Source organism: Macaca fascicularis, chromosome Y (genome assembly GCF_037993035.2).
Source record: "Macaca fascicularis isolate 582-1 chromosome Y, T2T-MFA8v1.1".
In the NCBI taxonomy this organism is placed as follows: domain Eukaryota; kingdom Metazoa; phylum Chordata; class Mammalia; order Primates; family Cercopithecidae; genus Macaca; species Macaca fascicularis.
Window position 1 is genome coordinate 3,203,801 of NC_132903.1, and position 13,064 is coordinate 3,216,864.

General features: G+C 47.9%; 1 protein-coding gene across 34 annotated transcripts in view; it reads left to right on the plus strand.

Moving 5' to 3' along the window:
• The first annotated feature begins 281 nt into the window (after nt 1-281).
• The window catches only part of TBL1Y (transducin beta like 1 Y-linked), a 227,247-nt gene continuing 214,464 nt past the window's right edge, over nt 282-13,064 (plus strand). For 4 of the 34 annotated variants that reach the window (XR_012430491.1, XM_074030551.1, XM_074030536.1 and 1 more), the window contains exon 1: nt 1,347-1,840. Coding sequence is in view for 5 of the 34 variants with exons in the window: in XM_074030533.1 (XP_073886634.1) it covers nt 7,912-7,915 (4 nt within the window). In the remaining 29 variants the exon portion in view is untranslated. Of the gene's footprint in view, nt 469-1,284; nt 1,841-6,956; nt 7,916-13,064 lie in introns of those variants that run through there. The other 30 variants (XM_074030558.1, XM_074030541.1, XM_074030550.1 and 27 more) reach the window with 22 other exon arrangements.

Sequence of the window (13,064 nt, forward strand, 5' to 3'; positions counted from 1 at the left end):
AGTGCTAAGCCGGGGTGGCAAGCTAGGAGGACGGTTTGGCTGCGCAGCTACTTGAGGGCCTGCGGTAGCCGAGGGCTGAGTCTCTGTCAGTCCAGAGCATTAAAGATGAATACTCCTCCTTTACTTTCTGAAACTGAATGAGCAAGGCGAAAGAAGATTCAATTAAACGCAAAGTGACCCTACAGGCGGAAAAAACACAGTGCTTCCACCAGAAGGCGGTGGGGGAAGGGAAACACGTGTACCCAGGGTAGGGTTGCATCATGAGCTCCGTTGGGTTTTCTATTGCACCCTTAGTTTTTCCATTGCATGCAATACCTCAGCATCAGTCTACACAAGCCCAGGTAGCCTGGGAGCAACGAAGGGCAGGCTCAATGGAAGGCCCCAAGTCTTTCTGGAGACCTCTGAATGGCAGCTGATAAGAAGACATAATAAGGCACTATTCTGCTGATTCACAATTATGGAGACTGTGTATGTATTTTCTTACCGATGTGCTCTAACGATGGTGTAGCAACCGTGGTTTTATATCATTGAGGTTTTACAGCACTATTTCGCAGGGTAGTTTTTAGGTCTGCTTTTTTGGTTGGAGGATCGAACCTTAAAAAGTCATCTCGGGTTCCCGTTCCCCCACAGCTTGAGCAACAGATAGTCTAGTGCGCGAGAAGAAAGTGAGGTTATAAATTGCTGAGTGTACTGGGATCTCAGCACGAAGCTCATTATATATTAAAGGGAGGGGAAAACTTGTTTAAAAATATTCAACACAGCAGGCCCCAGAGGTGGTGGGGAGGAGGAGTGGAAATCTGTTTAACTGAATTAAGGCCGCGAGGGGAAGAAGGAGCGCTGGAGACTTGAGTACACGAAGGCCAGGCCATGTAAACATTGGCAACATAACGCACTTTGCAAATGCTCGAGGGCTGAAGCCTGAGGGTGACGGTGGAGGTGAGCCTCTTAGCCTCCTCTCTAATTCCCATACCCGAGCTCCTGGCATTTACGCCAGTTTGTCCCTAAGCATTTCTGGTTCTTTGTGGGAGGTGTTTTGCAAAGAGGGGACTGTCCCTTTTTTCGAGGTGGGGAAATGACAACTGGGGCTGTCTTCTAAGACAACGATTTTGAGGGAGGTACACCCTCGGTCAGGTGCCAGGGGGCGGCCGGGCGGCTTCCTTTTTCAGCTGGGGGAGGGCAACAGTTTAGCAGGGGTCCAGGTTCCCCTCACCCACCCTCGGCATAGGGGAGGGGCAGGTTCGCAGTTCCCGATCCTCCTTGGAGGAGGGGCTGTTTCCTGATCTAAACCACTAGGGCGCCGGAGCTGGGGCGGGGGCTGGTGGGACGCGGGTATCCCACGGCCGGCCGTTGAGGAGTGGCCGGCCGTGGCTAGCGGGGGCCGTCCCGCTCACAGTCCTCCCCGCCAGCATTTGCGTGCTAGCCGCCCCTCCCAGCGGTGGTCACTGCCAGTGTCAGTCCCTCCCGCCGCCGTGCAGTGCCGCCCTATTTCGCTGCAGCCACCGCGCCGGCTCCAGCGCCCGCAGCTTGCGCTCTAGAGCGAGGAGCGGCCAACGCCCCCGCCCCGCTGCCGCCATCGTCACCGCAGTGCTCTCCGGTCGCCATTTGCTACCGAAACTTTCCAGCAACCGCGAAGTTTCCCGGACTCCGCGGCGGGGGGGCGGAGGCGGCCCAGGGGCGGCGCGCCGCTGCTCCGGGGCGCCGGGCTCTTCCCGGCCGGTGCGACGGGCTCTTTTCGGCAGCCGCACTGCTGGGCCTCGAAAGCTGACCGCCTGAGGGAGATATATAGTGCGACCAGGTACCCGCCGCCGCCGCCGCCACAAGCTGCCGTGCTAGCGACGAGGTGAGTGCTCTGCGTTCCGTGGACCGGGCGCAGGTCGCAAACTTCTGCGTACTGCCCTGACTCCTTGGGGTCCAGCAGGCGGCTTGGGCCGTCCAGAGGGTCCGCTTGCCCGAATTCCTGGAGACGCAGGTCCCCAACTGTTCCGGCGGCGCTCGGACTGGGGTGCGGAGCGCTGCCTGGACTCAACAATACTCGGAGGTGGTCGCTCCCCCAAAGTGCTTGCGCGCCGTGTGGGGAGGGGACGGAGGTTGGCGGGAGAGACTCCTTTGTCTGGGGAAGGGGAGGGGGCTGGTAAGTTTAGGAAAATGGAAGTACTCGGTTTCTTTCCCGGTGCCCCTTCGTCTGCCGCTCTTGGGGTTTGCTGGGCCCAGCGCTACCGCTGGTGGGCGGAAGGGGCAGGTTGTGGGATTTTTCTCGCCGTGGTGAAGGGGACTCCCTTTCATCCACCGGACTCGGGCCGGCCTGCCCCGACCTGGGAGGAAGGCGTAGTTGCGCAGAGCGGGGCGACCTGCGGGCTGGGCGGCTAGGGCCCCGCGGCGCCTGCTCGGTTTCTGAGCAGATTCTCCACCTCCAAAAAGGGGATAGGCAGACGGAGCCCTTTGCAAAACACCTCCCACAAAGAGCCAGAAATGCTTAGGAACAGACTGGTGTAAAAGCCAGGAGCTCGGGTGTGGGAACTGGAGAGGAGGCTGGGAGGCTCACCGCCACCCCCAGACAAAAACTGTCAAAGAGGTCGGGAGTTCCCCTCCTAGTCCGGCCCCACCGCTCTGTCGGGCCTGGGGGCACCCCCCGCCCCAGCCCGCTCTGTCTGTGTCTGCAAAGCGCCCCCACGGGAGAGCGCAGACTTGTTAAACCTCGGCTCTGGCGAGTCGCCGTCTAGCAGATCCTGGGCCCGGTCTTGCTTCCCAGGGGGACCTTTCCTCACGGAGTGGGCGAGGCGTGTGCCTTCAGGAGTCAGTGATGTCCGGATATGTGACAACTCTGGGTCGTTGGAGTCCCGCCGGCGCTGGACTAGGGCTGGACTTCACGTGCGTCGTCTATGCGCGGTCATGCCAGAGGCTAGGGCTCACTCACTGGACGGCCTCATGTTCCTGCAGCCAGCTACGTGAGTCTAAAATTCCACACAGGTAGGGACCGATGTGATTATTTTCGAGTCGGTGGTGATCTGGAGTAAAACTTAGTGAGAAACAAAATCCCAGCCTGTTTTATTTGCAACTGTTTTGCATGGTCAAGAGTGGCTTGACCTGCTTTCTGGGTGTTTTCCTCTGCTGACAGGCAAGAATCCCCGGTTCAGCCTGTAAGGCGAGGGGCAGGACTCCACACTAGGAGGTGGAGAGGAGGCCAGCCACCTCACTGCTAATGTCCCAGACGGTGGCCTCAGTATAGGAAGTGGTTTTTATGGAAAGTTTAGAAGTCCTTCCTAGAAAAGGGGCAGTTAGGAAAAATAAAATATAGAAAAATGTTGAGTATGACTCATTTATTTTAAAGAGTAGTCATGTCTCACATATGCCACAGATTTTTGTGGAACGCCGCCGAGCTGGGTAACTGACACAACAAAAGTTGTTCATCACTGGATCCGTTTATTAAAAGGGGCCCTTAAGGCGATTGCAGGCCGTAGTAGAACACACACCTGTAGGTCAAAAATGGAAATTTGTGGTGTAGTTCTGCCACCCTTGCTGCCTCACCACCCGCCCCAAGGCATTTGGCCCCTTTACTGGGCTCAGAGGAGTCCTGTCCTCTGCTGGCAGTTTTAAAGAGGAAACTGGACTAGGCGCGGTGGCTAAGGCCTGTAATCCCAGCACTTTGGCAGTGCTAGTGAGTGATCACTTGAGATCAGGTGTCCAAGACCAGAATGGCCAACATGCTGAAACTCCATCTCTACTGAAAATACAAGAATTAGCCGGGGTGATGGCAGATGCCTGTAATCCCAGCTACTCGGGAGGCCCAGAGGGGAGAATCTCTTGAACCCAAGAGGCGGAGGTTGCAGTGAGCTGAGATCATGCCATTGCACTGTAGCCTGGGCGACAAAGTGAGACTCCACCTCCAAAAAAAAAAAAAAAAAAAAAAGAGGAACCTGTGTGCAACAATAACTTTACTGTACACATAGTTAGAAGTGAATGATGGCCGGGCGCGGTGGCTCAAGCCTGTAATCCCAGCACTTTGGGAGGCCGAGATGGGCGGATCATGAGGTCAGGAGATCGAGACCACCCTGGCTAACACAGTGAAACCCCGTTTCTACTAAAAATACAAAAACTTAGCCGGGCGAGGTGGCAGGCGCCTGTAGTCCCAGCTACTCGGGAGGCTGAGGCAGGAGAATGGCGTAAACCCGGGAGGCGGAGCTTGCAGTGAGCTGAGATCAGGCCACTGCACTCCAGCCTGGGTGACAGAGCCAGACTCCGTCTCAAAAAAAAAAAAAAAAAAAAAAAAAAAAAAGAAGTGAATGATTACAATTTGCAGTACCATTGGTTCTGTACAACATAATCTTGAATTTTAGTTAGAAGATATTTTTTTGCTTTTTAAGGTAACAGTTCATTAAAAAATACATCAGCCTACTGCTAGGTGCTAGGTACTGTGCTGGGCCCAGGGCACACCATGAACAAAGCAAAGCCCTGTTTGGGGACTTTGGATTGGGGGTAGGCTAGGGTATGCCCTGGTCCCCAACTACAGAGTGTGTGCTACTAGGATCCTTCGTGGGAAGAGTTTTTAGCTGTTCTTAGTCTTCTTTCACCCAAGGCTGATCAGTCCAGTAATTATAACTGTCTCCCTTTACATTTCACATGTAGATACACAAATCTTCTAACTGCTCTGGAAAGTTTGGGCGTTTTAATGGACTGCATAGAGATATATTATGGTGTGGGACTTTGGAATGTATTTGGTTTCGAATCTGTTTTGTCTAGTGGAGGCTTGGTTTTCTCATCTGTGAGATGGCACCATGAGTCTCTCTCACAGAGCTTTTTAAGAGGCTGTATACCACTCTCAGGAGCTGACAAAGTGGTGATTAGAGCCCCTGAGTTAATCTCCACAATGGCAGGTTCCATTGACCTAGGTATGTTTGGCTAGAAAAGCTACCTTTGTCTCCATTTGTCCTTAAGTTGTGAAAGTGCCCACCATATTTGCTTTACCCTTGAGCAGTTTTGTAACTTTGAACTCCCACAACTTTTCTAAGCATATTTGTCATGTGTAAATTTAAAAAACAGAACTAGAATTCCTCAAAGTCCAGCTCTTAAGCTTGGTGTTTATTATGCCTTTCTGTCTAGTGTGGATCTTCCCACTGGGAAACAAAAATCTATAAATTATACACACACTCACAGGAGACTCTACATTATGATTATGGAAATACGTGTGTGTGTGTGTGTGTGTGTGTGTATATGTAGATGTATCAACAGACTCCCAGAAAGTCAGTGAATCAGGTGGTTTCTTCTGTAGCTTTGTCATTGCATATAGTAGCCAGTTGCCACATGTGACTATTCAGACTTAATTGAAAGCAACAATTCTGTTTTATCAGTAGCACTAGCCGTACGTACTTCATGTACTCTGAGGCTGCATAAGGTTAGGTGGCCACCATACTGGACAGTCATGCGCAGTCATATTGGATAGCAGGAAATTGCAGAAAGTTCTGTTGGAGTATGTTATTCTGTAGTTACTGCAGTGAAACCTTAATAAAGAAAACTGTTGGCCAGGTATGGTGGTTCATGCCCGTAATATTAGCACTTTGGGACGCCAAGCAGGGAAGAAGCCTTGAGGCCAGGAGTTTGAGACCTCATCTCTACTAAGAATATTTTAAAAATTAACTGGGCATTGTAGTGTGAGTCTATAATCCCAGCTGCTCAAGAGGCTGAAGTTGAAAGATTTCTTGATCCCAGGAGTTCTGGGCTGTGGTGAGCACACATCTGCACTCCATCCTGAATAACAGAGGAAGAATCTGTTTCAAAAACAAAATAAAACAAAACCCAAAACAGTAGTCATACCTAGGTGAGGTGGTTCATGCCTGTAATCCAGCATTTTGGGAGGCTGAGGTGGAAAGTTCAAGACCAGCCTGGCCAACATGGTGAAAACACGTTCTCTATTAAAAAAATACAAACATTAGCTGGGTGTGGTGGCGCATTCCAGCTACTTGGAAGGCTGAGGTGTGAGAACTGCTTGAACCCAGGAGGTGGAGAGGTTGCATTGAGCCAAGATGGTGCCAGTGTACTCCAGCTTGGGGCACAAGGTGAGACTCTGTCTCAAAAAACAAAACAAAAACCCCAAAACAACAACAACCAAAAAACAGCAGTTAAGAGAGTTGTGCTTTTTGTGGAGGAAGGTGTGAAGTCAATAAAATTTAACTCACAGGTGGGCTTGTCTTTTTAAAAAAAATGATTCATTTCAGCCAGTGATTTGGCCAGGAAAACAATTTCAGCAAATGGGTTCTTAACGTGAAGCTGACGACCTCTAGTTTTAAACTGAGGCGGTTTGGTCCAGTTTTGATTTAAAAAACAGAACTCCAAGCCTGAGTCCCTCACTGAGTGTAGAATTTTGGGCAATACATTTAGCTGCTCTGTGTCTCACTTTCCCCATCTTAAAAAATGACACTGCCAATCGCCATGTTGCCAACCTAAGCAGATTGTGGTAAATATTCCTCAGGATGGTGTAGGTGGAAGGCATAAGTAAAATCAAAGGTGCTTCTGTCAGTAACAGTCCTATGCCAGGGTACTGTAGTGCCATATCTGTTATTTTGAGATCCTCACATACTCTGGATACCTTGGGCTTTCCCTTCCCCTTCGTTAAGTTTAAGGCCTAAGTATCGAGGTTAAGTCTTTTGAGATGAAAGTCTTTTGTATTAAAAAGCTAATAAATGCTTCCAACAAGATGAGACTTTCCAGTAGTCCAGTATTTTAAAAACGTCGAATCACGACTGTTAGCTGTTTTCTGCACAGCAGTCTTGAGTCAGGATGTTATTTTTCTTACTTGGTAGATATGTCATTTGTCTGGTTCTTTGTATTTTTTATGGCAATGAATGAGAAATTTTATTTGTAAATGAGGATGGGGAGAAAGTGAATTCTATGTTTTTTAGAGAGGTGAATTCCCAGATTAACTCCCCTGCCATTTGTTCTTTTTTTGGTGTCTCTCTTGTCAGGACTCTGGTGTCACCTCCTGTCAGCCTTTGGTTGAAAGCACTTGGAAACCTGGGTGGCTGATGTTCTCCAGAGGCAGAAAAATGTTCCCGGCCAAGGGAGGTCATCTCCAGCAGATCCGGAGTGTCAGGAATTCAGATTCTCTGCTCCACTCCTGCTGGATAGGAGAACACTTCCACTAGAACCTGGACCTGGCCCCTTTCCAGTTTTCTGCTGGGAGTCCAGATTCTGGTGTTTTGCCCTGAATCTCCCCGCCTGGCTCATCATCACAGCTTCTCTGCGCAGTGAGGCAAGACCATCATTGTGCTGCTTTCCTGATGCCTTCCATTTGCCTTTTTCTCCACTTGGGAAAAACAAAAAATCCTGGTATGTTACACCCTGAGAAATTGTTAATCTTTCACCGCTGCATACATTGAAAAAAATCAGTTCCAGCCAGGAAGCACCACTAAAAGGCATATGGTAAACTTTTTTCTAATTGGAAAGGAAAACTTTTTTCCCCCATAACTATTTTTTAGTGTAAAGGAAGTAATTGATGTCTTGAGCTAGAGATGGGACTCAAGTTTTTCCCCTTAGGTCTTGCCTGCTACACTCCTGGCCACCCTTTCTGTGGGACTTGACCAAAGGGATCACACTGGCCAGCCTGGCAAACTCACCAGAACCAAAAGAAAAGCTGGATGTGGGAAAGAGCTGAAGAACTCCACGTGTGTCTGAAGGGCAAAGAGAGCCTAGGTTGATAAAAGGAGGTTCAGATTTCCAGTGGAGAAATGCAGCCGTTAAAGAATGCGCCCCTTTGCAATCATCACCATCAAATATTTATGGAGAATCCACTGCATGCCTGAATGTTGCAGTAGTGACTTGGAAGCTGTTACAGATGCAATTGGAGCAAAGCAGATGGAACTGGAGAAAATTTAATGTAAAGATGATGGAAGAAAGAGTATACTGAGTTTTCACAAGAAGATGGGTACTGTTTCCTTTTGCCTATGTCTGTTCTTGGCTGATGGAATGAGAGAGTTCAACTTGGGGCATGCTACACTATGTGTTCAGAAAAAAGGGAAGACTTAGAAATGAAAGTAGAGGCTGGGTGTGGTGACTTATGCCCATAATCTCAGCACTTTGAGAGGCTGATAAGGGCAAATCACTTGAGGCCAGGAGTTCGAGACCAGCCTTACCAACATAGAGAAGTCGTGTCTCTACTAAAAATACAAAAATTAATGGGTTGTGGTCGCGGATGCCTGTAATCTCAGCTGCTTGGCAGACTGAGACATGAGAATTGCTTGAGCCTACTGAGAGGCAGAGATTGCAGTAAGCCGAGATCACACCAATGCACTCCAGCCTGGTGACAGTGAGACCCTATCTCCCTCACCCAAAAAAACTCACCCCACTTTGGGAGGGTGAGTAGTTGGGTAGATCATGTGAAGTTAGAAGTTTGAGACCAGTCTGGCCAACATGGTGAAATCCCACCTTTACTAAAAATACAAAAATTAGCTGGGCATGGTGACACATGCCCATAATCCTAGTTAGGAGGCTGAGGTAAAATCAATCACTTGGGAGGTGGAGGTTGCAGTGACCTGAGGTCATGGCATTGCACTCCAGCATGGGCAATGAGAGTGAAATGCTTTCTCAAAAATATATAAACGAATGAATGAATGAATAAATGAATAAATAAATGGAAGAAGAAAAATGAAGGTAGACAACATGCTTGCTTATTGGAATGATGTTTTCACACTGAGTTCTGGAATGTAGCAGCCAACCAGTGGCTCTTATTTGGCATGCTTTGGTCCTTTGCTTTTGAAGGGGGCATTTGCTAAAGTCTGGAGATATTTTTGGGCTCCCACAGCTGGAAAAGGTAGGGGGAGCTCCTGGCATCTTGTGGGTGCACCCCTGGGATGCTGCACAGTCCCCTGTGTGCACAGGACAGCTCCACCGCAGAGAATGGTCTGGCCCTGAGTGCCAACAGTGCCAAGGAGAAACCCTGAATTGTATAGTCAACTTTAGCAACAGTCCCCAGCCTTGGGCCTCAGACCAGTATAGGTCTGTGTCCTCTTAGGAACCTGCAGGAGGTGAGTGGCAGCTGAGTGAGCCTTGCCATTTGAGATTTACTTCCTGTCAGATCAACAGTAGCATTGGATTCTGATAGGAGTGAGAACCATGTTGTGAACTGCACATGCAGGGGATTTATGCATTGTGCTCCTTATGAAAACCTCATTCCTGATGATCTGAGGTGGAACAGTTTCATCCTGAAATCATCGTCCATCCCCACCCCATGGAAAAGTGTCTTTCATGAAAGTGGTCCTTTGTGCTAAAAAGGCTGGGGAGCACTGAACTGTTTAATCCTGTTTTGGTCAAGGCCTGTTGGGGAGATGGGAAGGTGGATGCCAAGGAAAAATTAACTTCAATTTCTGTAGTTGTCAAGACACACAAATTTTAGGGCGATATATTAGGAAATAAATCACAGCTGCTGATCAGTACAGTAAGAGTTTCAGATGCTTACAGGAGAAAGGGAAGGAGGAGGTAGGAAGTGGATTTTGCAGAATGATCACAAATGAGGTCAGAGGGTTTTGCAGTGGGCGGTGGGGCAGGAGTGGGGGTCACTGCTAGCTGTCCAAGCTCTGTTTCAGCACAGGTCTCCTGGAGCCCTACATTCAAGTACTCCCTTAGTGCATGTTTCTCAGCCCCTTCCTTTTGGTTGTATTGATGTCATCACAGATGTACTAGGTCTTACTTACAAGGAGGGTGAACTCCTTGGTACTTTGGAGTTGGTTACGAACAAGTGGCACAAGGTTTCTCTGCTCAGTGAATTGTGAGTGGTGTAGGATCACTAGAAATCTCAGAAGGAGTCGACTTAGTGTGCCGCCTTCATCTCATTCTCTTCCTACAAATGTTGAAGTGAGACAGGGTGGGGCAGCTGGGTATGGACCTGTATTATACTTTGTGGAGGCCCTCTTCCAGGTGTCTATAGGAAAAAGGGGTCTAAAGTGAGGTTCTGCTGTGGCATGTTTCATCCTGAGCCAGCCCCTGGTCCCCATGTCCAAGTGAGCTCCAGAGCTGCCCTGAGTCATGCCTGTTTTCAGGAATTCTGTGTTCCAGCTGGACCTGGGGGCTGGGGACAGCCATGTTGGAAACCTCATTTGCAGCCACAGTGCCATGCACTGTGTGCATCTTTGAGCACATCAGTGAGCTTCTGTAGCATTAGTATTCTCATTGAGACAGAAGGTGTGTGGAGTGGGGGATGTGGGGAGAAAGATTTCCCAGGCTTCTTGTATTAAATGAGCTAGAACTGTATTTTCATGTATTTTGAATTTTTACTTATCCTTTCTTGAGATGGTCTCACTCTATTGCACAGGTTGAAGTACAGTGGTGCGATCTCAGCTTAGTGCAGCCTTGGCCTCCTGGGCTCAAACAGGTCCCCCACCTCAGCCTCTGGAGCAGCTGGTACTACAGGTCTGTACCTCCATACTTGCGTTTTTTTATTTTTGTTTTTTAATTTTTGGTAGAGAAGGAGTCGTCTACATTGCCAGGGTGGTCTCAAAATCCTGGACTCAAGTGATCCATCCTCTTTGCTTGACCACCCAAAGTGCTAAGACTGCAGGTGTGAGGAATGATACTCCGCTGAAGCAGATAGAATTATAATGCTTGGAGCCCAATATGCTTATATTTTCCTGTTTTCCGAAGTTTTGAATTGGGTCTGGAAAGGTATCTTTATCATTTAGGATGTCTAGTAACTTGCTTGCTTTTTTTTTTTCCGTTACGTTATCTTTTCCCTCTTTTTTTTTTTTTTAAAGACAGAGTCTTGCTCTGTGGCTCAGGCTGGAGTGCAGTGGCACGCTGCAACGTCCACCTCCTGGATTCAAGCAGTTCTCCTGACTCAGTTTCCTGTGTAGCTGGGATTACAGACATGTGCCACCACGCCTGGCTAATTTTTGTATTTTCAGTAGAGACGGGGTTTCACCATGTTGATCAGGCTGGTTTCTAACTCCTGACCTCGTGATCCACCTGCCTCTGCCTCCCAAAGTGCTGGGACTACAGGCGTGAGCTACCGTGGCTGACCTTCCCTCCCTCATAAATTTTAGGACTATATCTGTATACTGTTATTTTTTAAATTACTGTATGGTAAAATTGGCTCTTTGGTTGTATAGCTTTATGTGTTTTAACACATGCATCAGATAGGTGTCATAATCAGGAGAGAGAACACTCCCCTCAGCCCAGAGATGCCCATGGTGCTATCCTCCACAGCATGTTTCTCTGCAGTCTCTCCGGCCCCAGCCCCAAACATGGGGCATCTGCCTATAGGTCTTACAGAGACAACCTTATGGCCTGTTAAATACAGTAAGACATTCTTCTTCAAAGGGTTAACTTGTTTAACTTTCCTTGTCCTTTGTTACCTGCTTTCAAGGCCAGACTCCCTTACTCTTTATGTTCCCTTGCCCTGGGAAACAACCTTCCTCTGGTCTTTTGTCTATAGAATCTACATTCCATATCTGCTGCTCACTCTGTAAAGCAGCCCTCCCGTGTAATTACTTGTTCTGCAAGTCTTAGGGATCCCATGTTCTGTAACACATGGTAGAATGCCTTAGGTGAATCTCTCCAGTCTTCAGTACCATCCTTGACTCCTCTTTCTGATGACACATGAACTTTATGCCTTTGCACACCTCAGGCAATATCAAAAGAAAGGAAAAGAACAGCTTAGGTTCTTAATGTGTGTAAGAAACCACAGTGAAAAAAGTCAGGTATGTTGTTGAGGCTGTTAAAGCTTTGCTTTTTTTCTGTACCAGTTCTTGCTTTCTCATTGGTTGACATGGAGGATCTTTTTTGATGTCCCCTTTAGAAAGTGTTATCCTCACCTTTTTGCACAGTCTTACCAAAATACATCTCACAAGCAAAATGTATCAGAAGCTTGTAGTCATGACTGTAGTTTCAAAAACAAGACGTATGTTCATGAAGAACCTTTGCTGTTTTCCCAGTGCGTTAATCATATGAATATAAAATAGACTACAAATATCAAGTTGTTTTTGCCTTTGTTTATTTTAGAAATAAAATGGATTGCTACCTCTGAGCTGTGAAGCTGCTAACCTGTATTTTACTTTGGGCCGTAATGTTGCTTTCTGTGATCTCATATGAAGTGACGTTTTCTAGAATAATCCTTGTTCTGGTATTTCGGTGTCTTTTGTCCTGCCTGAAATGGTGGTGTGAAGTCACAGAATATGTGCCTGTCTTCCCATGTAGAGCTAAAGGGCTGAAAGAGTGGCCTCAAGCCTCCCTCTCCCTCCCAGGTGTGAAAATTTGGATTTCAAGGTCTGGGAGGCCGTGTGTTTTTCAGACTGGTTAAGGACGATGATTTTATGTTAACTAAACATTGGGATAAACTTACAGTTGTTTATGTCCTGTGCTTAGAGGAGCAGTTTTACATGATTAAAATAAGCAGTATTTTGGTAAACATTGGTAAGTTAGTTATGCATTTTAGTTGAGGAATGCACAGCAAGTCAGAAGGCGCTTTGTGCTGCAGGGTGCCTCTGAGTGATTCTTGGGAGTGTGGCAATTTTCCAGTCCTAGGAGATCCTGTGAAAGAAGCACAAGCAATGCTTACAGCAAAACTCACACTGTTTTGCCGTGGACATTGCTGGACTGTAACAAAGGGGGATGCGGGAATAAAGACAAAGACAGAAGAGTCTGTCTTTGTCTTTGACAAAGAGAAGAAGGGGTCGGGGCTCCTGGCTTCTACTGAACAAGGGTACTGACTTTCTAGAGCCCTTCATATTTATTGAGTAAAGGAGATACAGAGAAGGGGGTGGTTGTGATCAGCTGCTTGACTTAGTGCAGGCCTGCATGACTACATTCTCTGAACAGTAGTCTCCAGATGTTCCAGTAGATAACTTCAGCGAGCCTGGTGCCAGAGAGTGACTGTCCTCAGCAAACCTTCTGGTGGCAGGTGCAGATACGAGTTTGCTCACATCCTGCATTCATGATAAACAGTTTGCTGTTTGATCATACAGCCTCCAGTAGAATGCTGAGTTCGTCACAACCCTCAGACTTTCGGCTTCCAACAGTGTTTATTCTTGACCTGGGTGTCTGCCTTAAATTCCTGTCATTTTTCCTATCATGGTGGCCGTAGC